The sequence below is a fragment of the Lycium ferocissimum genome, chromosome 5 (genome assembly GCF_029784015.1).
Source record: "Lycium ferocissimum isolate CSIRO_LF1 chromosome 5, AGI_CSIRO_Lferr_CH_V1, whole genome shotgun sequence".
NCBI lineage: Eukaryota > Viridiplantae > Streptophyta > Magnoliopsida > Solanales > Solanaceae > Lycium > Lycium ferocissimum.
The window spans coordinates 21,575,846-21,593,640 of NC_081346.1; the positions used below are offsets into that span (position 1 = coordinate 21,575,846).

Here is a 17,795-nt window from a genome sequence, read left to right on the forward strand (position 1 = left end):
CACTTTTCCTACATTATAACAACTCTAGACTTAAGTCTTACTACACATCAAATAGTTACTGTTGAAGGGAAAAACTCAAACCATATTAACCAAACTACTTAGGTCAAACCTTAAATGAACATCACGGGAACCCTAAAGACAGCTCTTGAAAAATGACTTCATTCCATACAATTAAAGCTAATGCCTCTGCTTTCCATGTCATCACGCGTTGTACCAAAATATTTCTAATAGCAAAAGGTCGATTTCTCCATTTTCACTTCAAACAATATCCCTTCCCCTGAGACACACTGGGCTCCCAAGAGAAGCGTTGTCCGAGTTCAACTTCAATTAAATCAATAGGTAGAGGACACCATATAATATCTTCAGAATAATTTTCTGTGGTTGATGACTTTGCACCCTATAAACTATGTTCATCCATGTCTGCCTTTGCAAATTTATTCTAGGAAATGCTAGATAAAGAAACTCACAAACCCTCAACAAGATTTCACCATAGAAAGCTAATCTGCATTTATTTTAACCACTAACCACAATATGTCTCGCAAAGATCTCTTATTCATCATAAAAATATAGAGTCGTTTAAGGTCACTCTCATCCACCAGGAGAAATAGGAAACTTCATAAGAAAGTACAATACAAAGAAACTGTCTACATGTTTATTGCTCAAATCAGCTTCTTATCTTCTCATTTTCTCCAATTTTCCCAACCAAAATTTACCAAACAGTTCACGATGTGTCCAATTTGTGCTACATGTCTTTCCTTATTGATATTGATTTAGGTTTACTTACAAAGATAGAACTATTGACTAGTCGTATAATAAATTAGTTGATTGACAAAGCTGGTAAACATTGTGTGGGATGTTTTATGGAGTATATTGGTACTGAAGATGATGTTGTTGATGTTAGTGTTGTTATTGTTGTTGTTGGTTGTTGGTATTGTGATTTCGGGCTAGGGATATAAACAGAGGAGATGCAGCCCAAATTTTGTCAGATTCTAAAAGGATTTAATTTGAAGGCTTAAGACAAGCATATGAAGATAAGCCTAACAATAGTATGAATTCTCTTGAATGTAGATTTACGAGCTTGGGAGGACAAGCATTAAGTAGTTAAGGAAACCCAAAAGGTATGTTAAGGCTAAAACCCTTTCTTTCTAAAGGCATGATTCTCTTCTTATGAACTTATACATGTTTTTCATAATATCTTTATTCCCAAAAAGCTAGAAGTTCATGATTCTCAAAGTTCTTATGTTGCTAAAGATAGATGTTTACTACGATGATAATGATGATGATGATGATCCTATGTTTGGATATTCAAAAGCTAATGGTTTGATGCTATTGTGAGATTATTGAGCTTATGTCATGATTTTTCTTGATTTTATTCATTTTTGTTGATCTCACCTTATGATAATTGTTCCTTCAAGGTGAGATATAGCGATGATGATTGTTCCATAATATAAATCGAAGGTTACCGACCTTACATCACTCCGATAAAGTTATAGCTTTTATTTGGGCTCTCATGAATGCTACTTATATTATATATGTATATATGGGATATGGGAAAAGGGCGAGGCGTTATATACGCATAACCACCTGATCAGTTGGTATACTATGATATCGTCCTGGACGCGGGATATATGGTTATGGATCGAGCTGCACGTTCCGCAGCACTATTATGTTATATATATGAAAAATGTTTTTCTAAAAGGCTAACCATGCATGGTATCTGCCCTAAGAGGCAATCAGATGTGCAGGTTATCTTCTTATCTCATGTTGTGTTCCATATCTCTTGTTATGTTGTTATTCATGCCTTACATATTCAGTACACTGTTCGTACTGACGTCCTTTCTTGTGGACACTGCGTTCATGTCGGCAGGAAAGCAGGTAGACGGATCAGATCCTTATGAGCTTCATCAGCGGAGTTCAGGAGCGCTCCATTTGCTTCGGAGCTATAGTTTATTGGTATTACTCTTCTGTGTACTTATATAGGCAAGGCGGAGTCCTTCCCAGTCCTTATGATTTCCAGTACTCTATATAGAGGCTCGTAGACATGTGTGGACAGTTAGAAGTTTCATAACCTTACCAGTTCATATTGTTGTGTAATCATTTGGCAGCCTTGTTGGCTTATGTTTATGGGCATAGTTGTTGATGATTATATAGAGATGTGCCATTATCTTGTGATATATGTCCTTACAGAGTATGACACCAATGAGCTAGCTTGTGGCCCACCTAGAAAAGATTATGAAATGTATGTTCAGAGGTGCTCGGTAGGATAGCTCCGGGTGCCCGCCATGGCCCTGCGGTTGGGTCGTGATAGTTAAAACTCATATTGAGCCTTCGATAAATGTTTCAAAACATGTATAATATGTGTATACTTATACAGTGATTGAACTTTTAAAAAATATTCCAAAACATGTATAATATGTGTATATTTATACGTTGATTGAGCCTTCAAGAAATATCTCAAAACACTTGTGGCAACTTTTAAAAGTCCCCACTAAAGGTTCGCTGCACACTTCCGTTTATTTTTCTATCTTCTACTAGGGATTAAAAAGCAAGAACTAAATAAATAAACTAAAGTAACCATCATCGAAAACTTAACAAACTAGAATATATCAACTACAAACTAATAAAATTAGTAATTATACATTTATTAAACATAAACTATACGTTAATTATACATTTATTATACATAAATTATACGTTAATTATACATTTATTATACACATATTATACAATAATGATACAATTTCTATACGTATGATACATTTTCTATACATATACAGTAGTGATACATATTCTATACAACAATGATACGATTTCTACACGTATATGTATGATATATTTTTTATACGTATGATACACTTTCTATACAAGAATGATACAGTTTATATACACTTTCTATACAAGAATGATACAGTTTGTATATACTTTCTATACAAGAATGATACTGTTACACCTCCCGTTTTATTGCAAGAAGATTTTGGCTTATTGGTGGTGTACACCTTCGGTTCGGTAGTCCGCACCAGAGCTTTGGTCACGAGATATTTTACTTTGCATGTGTACAGGAGTATAAGTATGTATTCTTGACATTATGAGGAATTAGAAGTGAACGAATCGAATCGAGCAAAACGGGGCAGCTCGAAAACTGCGAAACCGTCGGCCGTCGACGGCCCAAGGGGCGGACGTCGACACGTCGAAGTTGTCGACCCGCGGACGGAAGTTTCCTATTTCGGTTATAAATATAAGCTCCCACATTTTAATTCATTATTTCTCCCCAAAATTACATCATCTCTCTAGAACCCTCTAACCCTCTCTTTATTTCTACAACAATCTATACCAAGAAACCAAGATCAAAAGCTAAGATTTAAGAGATTCACATAGTAGGAAGCCTATTAGGGTTTGTGGAGAGTAAGAATTTCTTTTGGCATGCAAGAGAGGATTTCATTCTAATGGAGTAGAGTGACTATGCTTGTTCCCAAGTGTTTAAGGTGAGTTTTACGTTTATTTCCTATTATTGAGAATATTCAGGGGTTGAAAGACTTGGATTATGGGAGAAAATAGAATATAGAGCTCAAGTGTGATAATAATGGTATTCTTAAATAGTAGTTGACATGAATCATGACTCTTGATGTATTATGAATAGAATCTTGTTATAAATGATAGTAAGAACATGGGAGAAACATAATAGGAGGATGAATGCAACATTGTATTATGACCATGCTTATGGATGCCCTTGAAATGGGAGTAGGAGAATTGAATGATGTTCGGTTGACGAAGATTGAGGATTATGAGATTATGAGTGTTCTTATAGACATTTGGGAGTTGATGTATAATATGGAGAAAGTTGTATAAACAAAGGAAATGCTGCCCAATTTTCTCTAGCTTTAGTCAAGTATACTTAAGCTATCGATTATCTAATATTAGTACAAACTCTCTTGAAGATAGAATCGCAAGTTAAAGAGGCACGCAATTAGACGATAGAGTTGAAGAAATACAAGGTATGTAAGGCTAGTCCCTTCTTTTCTAAGGCATGATCCCTATGACATGAATTCCCCTATCTCCCGTATACTTTCTTATATTTATGAACTATGAAGTCTATGTCGATAAAAAGCTCCTTATGAGGTAAAGATAAGAGATATGTCATGAATATGATCACTTAATAATGTAATCGGGGGTTCTCGACCTTATGTCATGAGATATAGTTATAGATTGTCTTTAAGCTCTAATGCATGTTCTATGACGAATGTATGATGATGATAAGTTTACGATGAATTCATGATGACACGATTCCACCGTTCCTCGATGGTTGGACATGTCACCGCTAAGGATTTTATTATGGTTCCCACCAGGTACGAATGGCCGGGCATGTCACCGCTAATGCGGGCAATGTGAGTACACGGAGCCTAGATTCCGGACATGATCACCGCTAGTGGGGGCGGCGTATGATGGTTATGGACGCGGGTTAATGATGTTGATATATGTGAAATGTTTAAAATGCATTTACTCTTAAAAGCTAAAGGTTATATCTTAGCTTACGTTTCATGATTTCTTTATTATGCTCATTTTATTCATGCCTTACATACTCGGTCAATGCTGTCCTCTTTTCTTCTTTCCTTCTTTTGTGTTTATGCCCACGGAGTAGACGGGGGGTGATCCAGATTCGTAGGAGCTATCAGCAGACTTTAAGAGCACTCTATTGTTCCGGAGGTGCCATTGATTTATTATTTTGTGTATATATATGTTTTGGGCACGACGGGGTCGTGTCCCGTCCAGATGTCTAGTACTCTAGTGGAGGCTCGTAGATACGTATGTGTGGGTAGTATGGTCTCACGATTTCCTCATTGTATATGTATACTATTTTGGAAGCCGAAAGGCATATGTATATAAAGGTAAATATGTTTCAAAGTGAAAAAGGGCTTTCCTATGATTAAAAGCACGAGAATAATGAATGAATGCAAGATGAGTATGATGAGTAATAGAATGAGTGGTGCTCGGTGGTCAGCCTCGGGTACCCGTCATGGCCCCTAGTCAGGTCGTGACAGATACAGTTTATATACATATGTTGGAATTATATATACACTTTCTATACCAGAATGATGCAGTTTATATACACTTTCTATAGAAGAATGATACGTGTTTATGTATACATATCTTTGGAATTATATATACACTTTCTATACAAGAATGATACCTTTATATACTTTACATACAAGAATGATACAGTTTATATACACTTTCTATCTACAGTTTATATACACTTTCTATACAAGAATGATACAGTTTATATATTGTATATGTATGATACATTGTCTAGACATATGATACACTTTCTATACAAGAATGATCCAGTTTACACATAAATTATACAACAATGATACATTTTCTATACTTATGTATGGAATATGTATAATATGTGAATCATTAGTGTATAATCAATGTATAATATATGTATGATTAGTGGGTATACGTTGATGATACATATTAGGTATGGAATATGTATAATATGTGAATCATTAGTGTACAATCAATGTATAATGTACATACTAATGCATAATATATGTATGATTAGTGAGCATACCTTGATGATACATTTATTATACACAAATTACACAACAATTATAAAAATCTATGATACATTTTCTATACATATACGGTAGGGATACATATTCTATACAATAATGATATATTTTTTATATGTATGATACATTTTCTATACATAGTTGATCTTCAGTGGCTTTTATCAAAAAAAAAAAAAAAGATCTTTAGTCGCGACTAAAGCCGCCACAAATAGTTCCTTTTTTTGGCTGACTTTTAGTGGCTACTAAAGTCGCCACAAAAGGTCGCGCTGGCTACACTTTGGGTTTGGAGAAACATGGGTCATCCGGTGGGAATATTTTGGGCCAGACGGCCCTTTATGTCCTTTTCCCTAATTTTTATCCCTCAAAATGGGGGTCTTTAAATTTTGTCCTTCGGGGCGGTACATCTTAAGGCCTAAATTACCTTATGGACGAATTTGCAAAATTCTGCATCTTGTGATTTTTCTTTTTTGAGTTCGAACCCACAACTTCGGGGTATTAGGCGAAGGACAAAACTTAAAGACACCAATTTGAAGGACAAAAATTAAAGACCACCCCAAATGAAGGACAATCGTTTGCAAAAAAAAAAAAAAAAAAAAAAAGCCCCAAATGCCCTTATTTCAGGGTGGTCTTTAATTTATGGAAAATTTTACTTAGCATAGCTAGCTCTAAGAGAGTATTTATGAATAATAACTACACTTTAAATTAATTACCTAATATATTATGTATTTAATTAACTACCATAGCTAATTACTATGTATTCATATACAAGGACAAAAAATACTATCAATTATTTCATTCTCACACACAACTCCCTCTGTCTCTCTCCTTCAGGTCCACCGGGAACAAAATTCCCGATGGAGAAATAAACTGCGTGAATTCTCCATCTCTAGTTTAATCCAATTCCGATGGTTAGAGGGTTTTCATTCATCGTCGGCGACATGAATCTAGTACAATCTCCGCCACCTGAAACAGAGTTCCCCTCGGAGAAGTTAAATCAGTAACATATATAACTTCCGGTGACCATGCCGGCCAGATCTGAAACGAATTTACTCAGATCTGGCATATACAATCTTCGTCCTCTCTCTTCTCAATTTCGTGTTCTTCAGTCCAAAACCCAGAGAAAAAAGTGAGGAACTTGAAGAAAGGTTGAGGAAACTAGAAGAAGCTTCAGAGAGGAAAGCTTCTCAGATCTGGACGGATACCGAAATTCATGGCTTCTACTCCTTGTTGTATCATAGATCTGAGTGTATTAGAATGTATTTGTTATTTTTTCTCTCCATATACGTATGTTGTATATTAGATCTGAGTGTATTCGTTATATTTTTCTCTATACACATATTTTTTCTCAGATCAAAACTAGATGTATTTGACTGTATATGTTGTTTAAATGATCTATATACATATGTTTGTATATAATTTTTTCGAGTAAATACAGTGTATTTGATTTATTTTTTAATGACAATGTATTTGAAATTTTGTTAGAAATACAGTCGAATACATTCAACTTTGTCACGCCGGTGGCGACCAACGCGTCGGAGCTTGAATACAGTCAAAACAAAAGGATATATCAGTATATAAATATAATAAAAAAAACACATCTCCCTTGTGTATTTAAATGCACTGAAATACGATTATTTTTTAATACACATATATTCAGAGAAATTAAGGTTGCATGTATTCAAATATAGTCAAATACACGTGACATCAGATAAGGTTGAATACAATTGAACAGTGTATTCAAATACAGTCAAATACAACGAATTTGTCATAAACTAGCTATGAATTGTGAATAAAGGTGGCTACTAATTGTTAATAACCCTTAAAAGGTAGTTATTCTTGTAAGTTGCCCATTTATTGCCCTTCAATTTTTGGTGTTTAATTTTTACCCTTCAGCATTTTTGGCGTGACATAATTTAGATTTCGCTCGGCAAAGTTTATATTTAGTTTCAGCATGTGTATCATGAGATCTCACAAGTTATGCCAAACAAGGCAAAACTTTCAAAACTCAACATAAACTGAAAAACGGTATAAGTTTGGATTTCGCTCGACAAAATTTACATTTTGCTTACGCATATTTTTTCATAGCATCCACATAAGTTATCTTTGGTAAAGACAAAATTTTCAACACTCAACATAATCTGAAAAATATTACTCAACTTATGCCGCATAACTTAATTCCTATATAATTGTGCCAAGCGAGACAAAAGTTCAATTTCCGTAGATAAAAAAATGTTATAAAACTTATGCCGAGTGAAACAGATCTGAATATTTTCATTAAGTAAGCAGCAGGGCCAAAAATTAAAGACTGCATATATGAGGGCCAAAAAGTAAAGGCTAGTCTGTGCAAAAATTTGATTCAATAGTGTAAAATTGTAAGGGGGTCTTACATAAATATACCCTTCGGCCAACTAGTTTACCAAACATGACCGAAGTATACGCTGCCTATACACTTTGACTGCATATATTGTGTATAGGTATGTATATCAGGTGTATATGTATGTATATTACATGTATATGTGTGTGTGTGTGTGTGTGTGTGTATTATATGTATAGGTATAGGTATCTATAAATCATACATTATCTACACACTGTGTACATATTTGTAAACTAGATGACCGGATAATATTTGGTTGTAATTTCCCTAATCAATCTGGTGACCAGATTTTAGCTACTGTATAAGTTATATTGCTTTTTCCAAAATATTTAATTTTTGTTATAGAATAATATTAAAAGTACACGACACAAGAGATATAACCAAAGAAGTTGGGAGAGAAATAGAGAGATTTGTATTGCCTCTCCAATTCATCAAATGGACCTCCTATTTATAGGAGGAAAATGGTGGCTAAAAGCATGATAATAGCTTGAAGGCCATGTAATGAACTTGGTGGCCAAGTAATTTCCTTGGTGACCAAGTATTCATGATTTTCAAGTATATTAAATTTTATATTAATATTGACAAATTTTAAATAAAAATATGTTTGATCCTTCTCCCCTTCTTTTTCTTAATTATTGCTAAAATGCTATTTGTTACTTTAGCTAGTAATATGAGTTCCTTTGTCAAACCTCTACCACCAACCTCTATTTCACAATTACGGCTAACCACTAGCTATCCCCGTTCTACCGCTAGCCACCTATTTCATACCAACTTCTACAGTCAATCACCAACAACAATCACCTTCATCGTCAACCATTATCAGCCACTATTGCACTACTACTCCCGCTTGATATCTACATCAACTACAAACCACCACCAACTTCCACCTCATAATGGTTATCACCAACAACTATTGCTAGCTTTGAAGTGTGTTTCATCAAACAAACATTTGTCACATCATTATGGAATTTAAGGGTCATTTTAAAAAAAAAAAAATTATTAATTATAATAATACATCAGTATGCAATTTAAGGGTTTTTTTCTTAAATGAACTTAAACTATCTCATTACTTTCGCTTTACCTATTAACATGTTCTTTTAGTTTGCAAAAAGTAAAGCAGTTGAACTTCTAATATCATTAGAGTAAAATGGTTTGTATGACGGTTCACATGATAATGACCAAAATGAAACTTCTTCTACTTTTTTCAAAGGTACTGAAATATTAATAGTACTCGTTAATTTTAGCAAAACAAAACTTTAATATAAGGTGAATGTGGACTGTGGAGGACTTTGATTTGTTAGCAAATTGTGCTAGCTCGCTTACCATGGACATGCTGTCGATTCTCCAAACTCACTAAGCTACACACGCACAGATTTATAAGCTGGTTGACGGTTCAGACACAAGCAACTAATAGTGAAAAAGATATACATATAAAAGGTCATTTTCGTTTACAGAATTTTATCTACATAAACTCGTCACTATAGAAAGTACATTATCCTAAAATTCACCGATGTATTCAAGTATCCAGTATTCCACCTTCGCTACTCAAAGAATAAGCAATGAATATATCTTAATATGGTAAAATTAGTGTCTGACCCTGACAAGCCCAGGGGTTGGGGTTAAATACCCCGACTTCCTAAAGAATGGACACACATACATCAGATGTATTATGGGTTACTTACGTCAGAAAAGAATCCTCACAATTCTGGCAGCTCCGCAATCTACATATGTTTTTTGATTAAGGACTGAACTTCAGAAGAACCCCTGACAGAGATGCGTTACCAAAACCTAACCGTCATGAAACAATGCTAGCAATTGCGAAGCAAGGGAATCAACAAGCATGCCACTCTGAATATCTCTTGGACCTTTCAGTCAAGTTAAATCACACTCCCGAACAAATGGCTCCTGCAAAACACATCACAGGTTACATCAGGTCCAGCGACTTGGTCCAGGAAAAGCACTTCATTTCAATCCCCGTGGTCCAGCAAACTTATATATCAACAGTCAGTTAACTAAAAAGTAGGATACTTCATTAGATCATGGTTTAATCTGTCCAAGAAGGTTGCTGGTATAAAGAAAGAAGTATAAAGAGACCTGATGACCAAGACGAGCAGCAAAACTTCCTGTCATCTACATGTTTGACATCGGCACCAATAAACCAGGATCCCACACTGACATCATCATGTGCATAAGTACGGAGTAGGGATCTGCAATTCAAACCAGGGTTTACTATTTGTTGAACGGCCATCCACATTTCATATGCTGAATGCAAGGGAATGAGAACTCACCTATTTATTGAAATGTATCTAGCCATTGGTTGGGATATTACAAACAGCTCTGTAGAAGCATGACGAAAGTACCTAAAAGAAAGAAGCAACAAAAGAACTTTGCCATTTTGGTAATCTTTTCATAATAGATAAATAACATGTATTCCAACAAAACCGAATAGACTAGCAGAATTTGAAGCTGACGGAGGTATATTGGTATATAGAAGGGAAAGACTTGGGTTTGCATCATAGCAATTACGAAAGTTGGCTTCAGCTTCCAGGAAATACCATGATTAAGCTCCTGAAGCTACGATTTAAGCAAATGGTAACCCCCTTTCTAATTATTTATTGGGTTTTTAGGAAAGATGGCTTCCAAAGCTCTCATGAGAATCTCCAAATTTGGAGAAGATACACCTAATGAACTCTGTAAAGAACAGGTGACTGGTAACTATGCTAATTGTGGAATGACGCAAATGTGATTTATGTTGATTTGAAAATTTTGGCCTCCCCAAGAAAATTCAGGTAACTGGAAAGGTCAATATCTGCAGTCTAGCTCCAACAGAGCAAGAGAAGTTTTAACAAACAAAAAAGGCATCGCTCCTCTTTCAGTTATACTGAGCCTTCCTCTTATAAGGACTAAGGGGCACAGAGAATAAATTAAAACTTGTGCAACACAGAGACAGGTAAATGCATTTTCTTAAAAGCCACCAAGGACTTACGTTTTCCCATCTCCAAATTTCCACCAATCTGGTTCATACCATTTGTGGCCCCTGTCAAAATCAAGTAAAGAGTGATCATATTCATAAAGGATAACCTCAAGCACTTCTATGCAACTATCTCAGTTCAGATGAATATTATCAATAAGTGGAGTTGTTCAATGACACTCACTGTTCAGAGAAAACTTCGCCTGATTTCATGCACCCAATATATACACGAGGGACACTTGAATATGACGCAAGTGTATTTCCCAACGAATCTGCAGCATAGCCGCATGTTATTGAAGCTTATATTAACTTGCTGGCAGATGCCAAAAGCAAGTATTTGCAGTAAAATACCCATATGTTCTGGCAACATTCTTTGGGGAGTCGTAGTAGTTCGCTTATAGTGCTTGCTTATCACTGTACATACCTAGGTTTACAAAGACATTGTCATTGACTTTCGCATAAAAGTCAGCAGTCCAGCTGTCTGCTGCATATGCAAAGAATAGCTTTGTTTTCTTTGGGAGTTCTTCAGGTGCCTCAACATGATTTTCCTGTCCAAACAAATGACATTGTCAGCTCAATACCACTCTGCATGGCTGAATTTCTCAAGCTGGAAAGACTAAATTGAGGATTAAAAGCAAAATCTTTTGGTTCGGAAATAAAAGTTGCTGCATGCTAATACGGCAAGTATGTTTTTCATTGTAGTCACCTTCATATTTTTCGTGGTCTATATCATGTCAGTTTTAGCAGTCCTAGGGAGTTCCTGTTATCTATGTTGGACATTGATCTGTTCGTATCTGAAGCAGACAACTAATCAAGGAAGATGAGTTCATCTCGAGAAAAATCGTTGATGCTGCCAAGTATGCAATGATAATATTTCATTCTAGTGGATATACTAATTTAAATACTCACAAGAATAAAAAAGTAATATACTAATTTAACAACTCATAAGTCATAAGAATGAAAAAAATATACTAGTTTAACAACTTACAAGAATTAAAAAATCAGTAGTTTGACTGTTTTCACTGTCAATGCTCCTGTCCAAGCTGTCTCCACGATTAGCACTGCAAATTGAGGTGCAAGCGAATGAAACCAATTATGTAAATACTCACAACAGAACAGAGGCAATAGCCATAAGAAAATACCTTCTGCCAATGACAAAACGTGCAACAATGCCCTTCTCTTCCTCCATTCTTTTCAAAGCTGCACCTGGATGTAGGAAAATATGTGAGAAAAAAATACTTTGAGAAGACATGCATAGTTCTACACCTCCAGGACCATGACTTGAAAATCTTCCATGAAATTCCTAATAAATTACTCTTAAGTCAAATTAAAAGTGATGGTATGATAAGATAAGTTCCCCACTGTGGAACAAATTGCATCCTCCATCATGAATCCAGTGACCCCACCTTTTGTTTCTAAGTCATCTCAAAATAGTTTCCATGTTACTAAAAAAACAAGTTCAACCTTGTTATATGATAAAACCAAAAATAAAAAAAGAAGATTGCGCTGATGTATTTATCCACTTCTCAATGTTTCAATAATATTCTGGAAATTTAGAAAGCCACTAGGAAGCCCCACATGCTCTTCCCACCCATTCTCCTCCCTAGTAAAGCTTAACCAAATGTCCATTTTCATTTATCCTCTTAATAGTCTTCCCCAGATTAGTTGTGGCATTCCATTTCTGGTGGAGGGGGTAATAAAAACATCATGATTATGTGAAGGACGAGATGAAAAATAATCAATACTCCCTCCATTCCAAAATAAGTGTCTCTTTTAGCTCACGCACACCCCTTAAGAAATTGCTCAATCCTAGAAGAGTGTTTTTACCAACTTACCCCTAATTAATGCTTAGAAAAAGAAAAGTTATTTAATGACTCTTGATTATAAATAAGGGTAAGTTTGGAAGAATAGGATTAATTTCTTCTTGAAATCCTAAAGCGTCACCTATTTTGGAACAAAATAAAAAGCCTAAAAGGACACTTATTTTGGATTGGAGGGAGTACATCATAAAAACTGATACCATACCAGTTGACATCCATGCCTTCCTTATAGCATCTCTATCATTTTTGCGCCCAAAACCTGTGAAAATTCCTATTACTATTGATGGACCCTTTTCAGGAGTTTTCTTCATATCTGATGATTGTTTGGAGACAAATCCTTCCTGTCTAGCAGTTGCCAGTTCCATCTCTAGAGCAGATAGTTTCTTCCTTTGCTCCCTAATAACCAAAAATTCTTAATTATACTAGTAAATTTGTTAATTGCAACATCAATTAACACAAAATGAGAGGGGAAGATTTAAGAACCTGCACTCTATGATCTTTAATGTGTCTGCAACAGATATTGCAGAGTGTCCCTGGAAATTAACCAGAAATATTAATTTCCTCACAAAGCACAAAAATCAAGATTGAGTGTTTGCTCAAGAATGGACGTCAAGCTATGGTAGGAGAACATTTACTGATTTCATCACAATTCAGAGAAGATTGCATATCTGTTGCTAGACACTACTGCGAAAAATGCAAAACCTAATGAAACCAGAGAAGGTTATTCTTCGAATTTTACATGTTGAACACTAATCGCATAGGCAATAGGAAAGTAATGATACTTTTCTTCACAAGCCTCCCATGATCTGCTAAATGATACACGTGCCCGAAAACTATTCTTATGCAACCAAATTGAGATTACAGCTCAAAGTTCATATCGAAATTGAAGGTCTGCTCGAGAATGCAGGCAAACTGTTGCTAGTTATACTGTCTTAATTGTCCAGATAGAGAAAGTCTGCATAGAGGTTGCTATATACATAGAGAAAGTCTGCATAGAGGTTGCTATATACATTACTGCATAAAATTGCTCTTTCTTTAAATCTTACATGTTGAACACCAATCACATTGGACAATAGTGAATTTTCAGCACAAGCTTCCAAGTGATCTAATATACGATACATATTCCGGACAAATCTTTTGTACGTCACAAACTCAAGGGCGGATGTGGTAGTTGGGCAGTTAGTGCAACCACAACCACCTATAGTCAACTCGAACCATATGAACAATTCTTTTTTCTTCCGAAAATATATACTCCTATTCATTAACAGAAGCGTAGCCACGATTCCGAGTCTAAATTAATAATTTGTACATATTAAATGGATTTCTTAAGACACAAATACACTCACTGCTACAAAAGTGATAGCGCCTATTTCGTACTACTCCGTACACACTGAATTAAGATCCTGGATCCGCTAAGTGGATCCAATTTAAAAAGCCTTTACATTTGACAAAACAATACTACTCACATCAGTCCAACAACATACCTAAAAAAGAGAGGTTAGTAGATCATATATACATACCTGACCAGTTATTCTATCGAGCTCTTTCGTTAAGTAAACCCTGTTTTGTGCGTCTTGCCATAAACTGTACCATAAAAAATAAAGTTAAATTTGTTCACTCTGGGAAATGTACTGGCGAGTAAATTGACGGAAAACTAACCGGCCAGCGACATAGAAGGAAGCCATAGTAGCGAACATGGCAAGCATGAGTGATGAAATTGGGGATCGAACCCCCGTTCGGGCATTGGATCCCCGGCTTTGCATTTTTTTTTTCTTCTTAAATCTCAAACCACGAATATTAATATATAGTTTATAAATTTGGTGGATCCAAACAAAACTGTAATTCCTTCATGTACATTGACTCAGTGAGTGAGTCAGTGCGGTTACACTTCGCGTCGCAGTTAAGGAAAGATTTCAGTTCGGATCTATATGTATTTCAGAGCCATTGGGAAGTTATGTTCCAAATTGGGGTTTAATTAATCACATGTGTAGGCGGGTCCCATTCGAACCTAAATTTCATTTTCTGGGTCGAAAGCTCCATTATAACTAGCTCACCTTATTTCATGAATTTTCTCCATCACTCGAATTAAAAGAAAGAGTAAAGGGTCAAAAATATCCTTTACTTTGCAAAAGGGGCTATATCGGTATATCCTCCATATTTGAGTTAAAAATATTCCTTCCGTTATTAAATTTTTTAAATATATCTCTACCTTAATAAAAAAATTTAAAATAACCTGATTTTATTTTTAAACCCGCTCTATTTAAACCCGACTCAACTAAATAAAAAATTTATATGAGTTACCCGCTCCTGTACCTAGTGGCTCCAGATGTAGGATTCGGGAACAAGTCGGTCGCATATAAATTTTTTATGTAGTTGGGTCGGGTTTAAAAATGAAATCGGGTTATTTTGGGAGATCTGGGTATTTTGTTAAGATAGGGGTATATTTGAAAAGTTTAATAACGGGAGGGGTATTTTTACACCTAAATTTATAACGGATGATATTTTTAACCCTTTTTCCAAAGTAGAAAGCATTTTTGAGCCTTTTCCCTTAAAAGAATTACTATCAATCAAGGAAGTACTGTGATTCCTTGTGTTGTGAAAATATTGCCTCATTAAATGTGCTACTTTTTTTTTTTTTTTGTCCGTTTCACAAAAAAAATTCTTTTCGATATTTAGTAAGTTTCTCAATTTCAATATCTTATGTGGTAAGTTTGAGACCACAAGCTTTAAATAACTATACACATCTTTAATTAATTATAGACCACGAGATTGAAAAGCCCCCTTTTATTTTTTAACTCATTGTCCAGTCAAACTAAAACGCTTGAATTGGGACGTCGGAGATAGTAAAATGAGTTTTTTTATTTCCTAGAGAACATATGCTAACCCATCAATTTCAAGTAAGTTTGCAAATTTTTCCTAATGTTAAAAATTGTTACTTTGAGAAAAAAAGAAAAAAAAAGAAAAAAAACACCTACAAAGTCGTGCTAAAAATTCGAATTGTATTTTGTACATTTTACTATGTATAATTTATTTGAACTGCTTAAAACTTTGTAACTTATGTAAGTAAAAAATGCTAAATGAATATATGGGGCAAATGTACATGTAGCATATTCTTGAGATTTCATTTTGGACATAACGGTTTACCCCCAAATAATGGATAACAATTAAATTTATAAGTGGTTGATAAGATATGTGGTTAGATTTAATTATAATATAATGTAGTAATGATATGTATTAGCAAATAATTGCAATGGAAACTAGAGAAGAAGAGTTGACAAATGTTGTATTTGATGGGTACGGAAAGAACAACTTACTTAGGGCAAAATACTTAAGAGAATATTTCTGGTACTTTACTGATTACAATATCTAGAATAGTCAAAAGCTAAACTAAAAAAGGAAGGGGTTACCCTCTATTTATAGCTAATAGCAAAATGGGCCCTAGTACAATGTAGAAAAAGCTCTTCTAGAAAAAGCCTAAAATGGATAAATTTGCGTTTAAATGCGGTCGACACCGTCTATTGTCGGCGCAAATGGCGGAACGGTCGGATGACGCGGCACCTTTGCTACATAGCGATTATCCGAACCTATATTGAGTGTGCTCTTTAGGCTCGAATTTAGGTGCTCCGATAGAATACCTCGGTGTTGAAGACGAGTTGAATGTGCCGGACCCTCGGTTTTTGTCCTTGTCGGTGGTTATGACCTTACTCTCGGCTGATCTTATTTTGGACGGCTTTATCTTTTCCGGGACACAAGTTGATCGGTTTTAGTATACGGATAGTCGCCGCCTCGGGATCAAGTTTCTTAAAGTGACGGGAAATTGAGAGAACTGCCCCGGTGACTTCTCTAGTAAATTTACTTTTACTTCGAAAATAAGCGGGAAATGAAACGCCTCTTCATATCACGTCCTTCTGACTTCGGACACGTGTCGCCTTTCAGTTGGCCAGCTTCGGTAACTGCCTTAGGGTCACGTCTCATTAAATTCCGGACACATGTCCTCTCTTGGTTGGACAGCTTTAGTAACCATCGTAGACGTTTGCCTATATAAGGAAGTTACAATCATTTCTTTACTTTTCTCTTTTCACTTTCACCACTCATTTAGTTCTGCTCTTGGCTTTCTTTGCTTCGAAATCTTCACATTTTCGAGAAGTTGTTAAGGAAATTGGTTCGGGATCCCAAAACCTTCTTCATTTCCCAGCAAATCTTCTTGAATTTCCGCTAACTCCATTTGTTTATCATCAAATCTTCATATCTTCATATTTCTGGCCTTCAAATCTTCATACCTTCAACTCAAATCTTCATACCACGAATATTACTAAATAGTTTATAAATCTGGTGGATCCAAACAAAACAGTAATTCCGAGTCCAAATGGGTTAATGTACATTGACTCAGTGAGTGAGTCAGTGCGGTTACACTTGGCGTCGCGGGTAAGGAAAGATTTCAGTTCGGATCTATATGGATTTCAGAGCCATTAGGAAGTTATATGTTCCGATTTGGGAATTAATTAATTACACTAATTGTGTAGGCGGGTCCCATTCGAACCTACATTTCATTTTCTGGGTCGAAAGCTCCATTATAACTAGCTCACCTTATTTCATGAATTTTCTCATCACTCGAATTAAAAGAAGGGAAAGGGTCAAAAATACCCTCTCTACTTTGCAAAAAGGACTATATCCTCCGTATTTGAGTTAAAATCCTGTTATTGAAATTTTTAAATATATCTCTGTCTTAATAAAAATTCTTAAAATAACCCAATTTTATTTTTAGACCTGCTCTATTTAAATCCGACCCAACTAAATAAAAAATTCATATGAGTTACCCGCTCCTGTACCTAGTGGCTCCAGATGTAGGACTCGGGAACAAGTTGGTCGCATATGAATTTTTTATGTAGTTGGGTCGGGTTTAAATTGAGCGGGTTTAAAAATGAAATCGAGTTATTTTGGGAGATCTGGGTATTTTTTTAAGATAGGGGTATATTTAAAAACTTTAATGACAGAAGGAGTATTTTTATACTCAAATTTATAATGGATGATATTTTTAACTCTTTTTCCAAAGTAGA

At 35.2% G+C, this 17,795-nt stretch overlaps 1 protein-coding gene across 2 annotated transcripts; it reads right to left on the bottom strand.

Annotated features, from left to right (window-relative positions):
* Positions 1 to 9,355: 9,355 nt before the first annotated feature.
* On the bottom strand, positions 9,356 to 17,283 carry LOC132056486 (hydroxyproline O-galactosyltransferase HPGT1). Of its 2 annotated transcripts, XM_059448708.1 has the most exons (13): positions 17,069 to 17,283; positions 14,398 to 14,556; positions 14,259 to 14,322; positions 13,222 to 13,271; positions 12,944 to 13,134; positions 12,061 to 12,124; positions 11,907 to 11,979; positions 11,343 to 11,466; positions 11,103 to 11,190; positions 10,934 to 10,984; positions 10,236 to 10,307; positions 10,042 to 10,154; positions 9,356 to 9,852 (listed from the first exon to the last, which is right to left on the bottom strand). In XM_059448708.1, exons 2-13 carry the CDS (start codon positions 14,499 to 14,501, stop codon positions 9,830 to 9,832), a joined length of 1,017 nt encoding a protein of 338 aa, XP_059304691.1. In that variant the 5' UTR covers positions 14,502 to 14,556; positions 17,069 to 17,283; the 3' UTR covers positions 9,356 to 9,829. The 2 variants fall into 2 exon arrangements, with proteins under 2 accessions (XP_059304691.1, XP_059304692.1); XM_059448709.1 differs by lacking the exon at positions 17,069 to 17,283 and having other exon boundaries at positions 14,398 to 14,598.
* Positions 17,284 to 17,795: the final 512 nt, after the last annotated feature.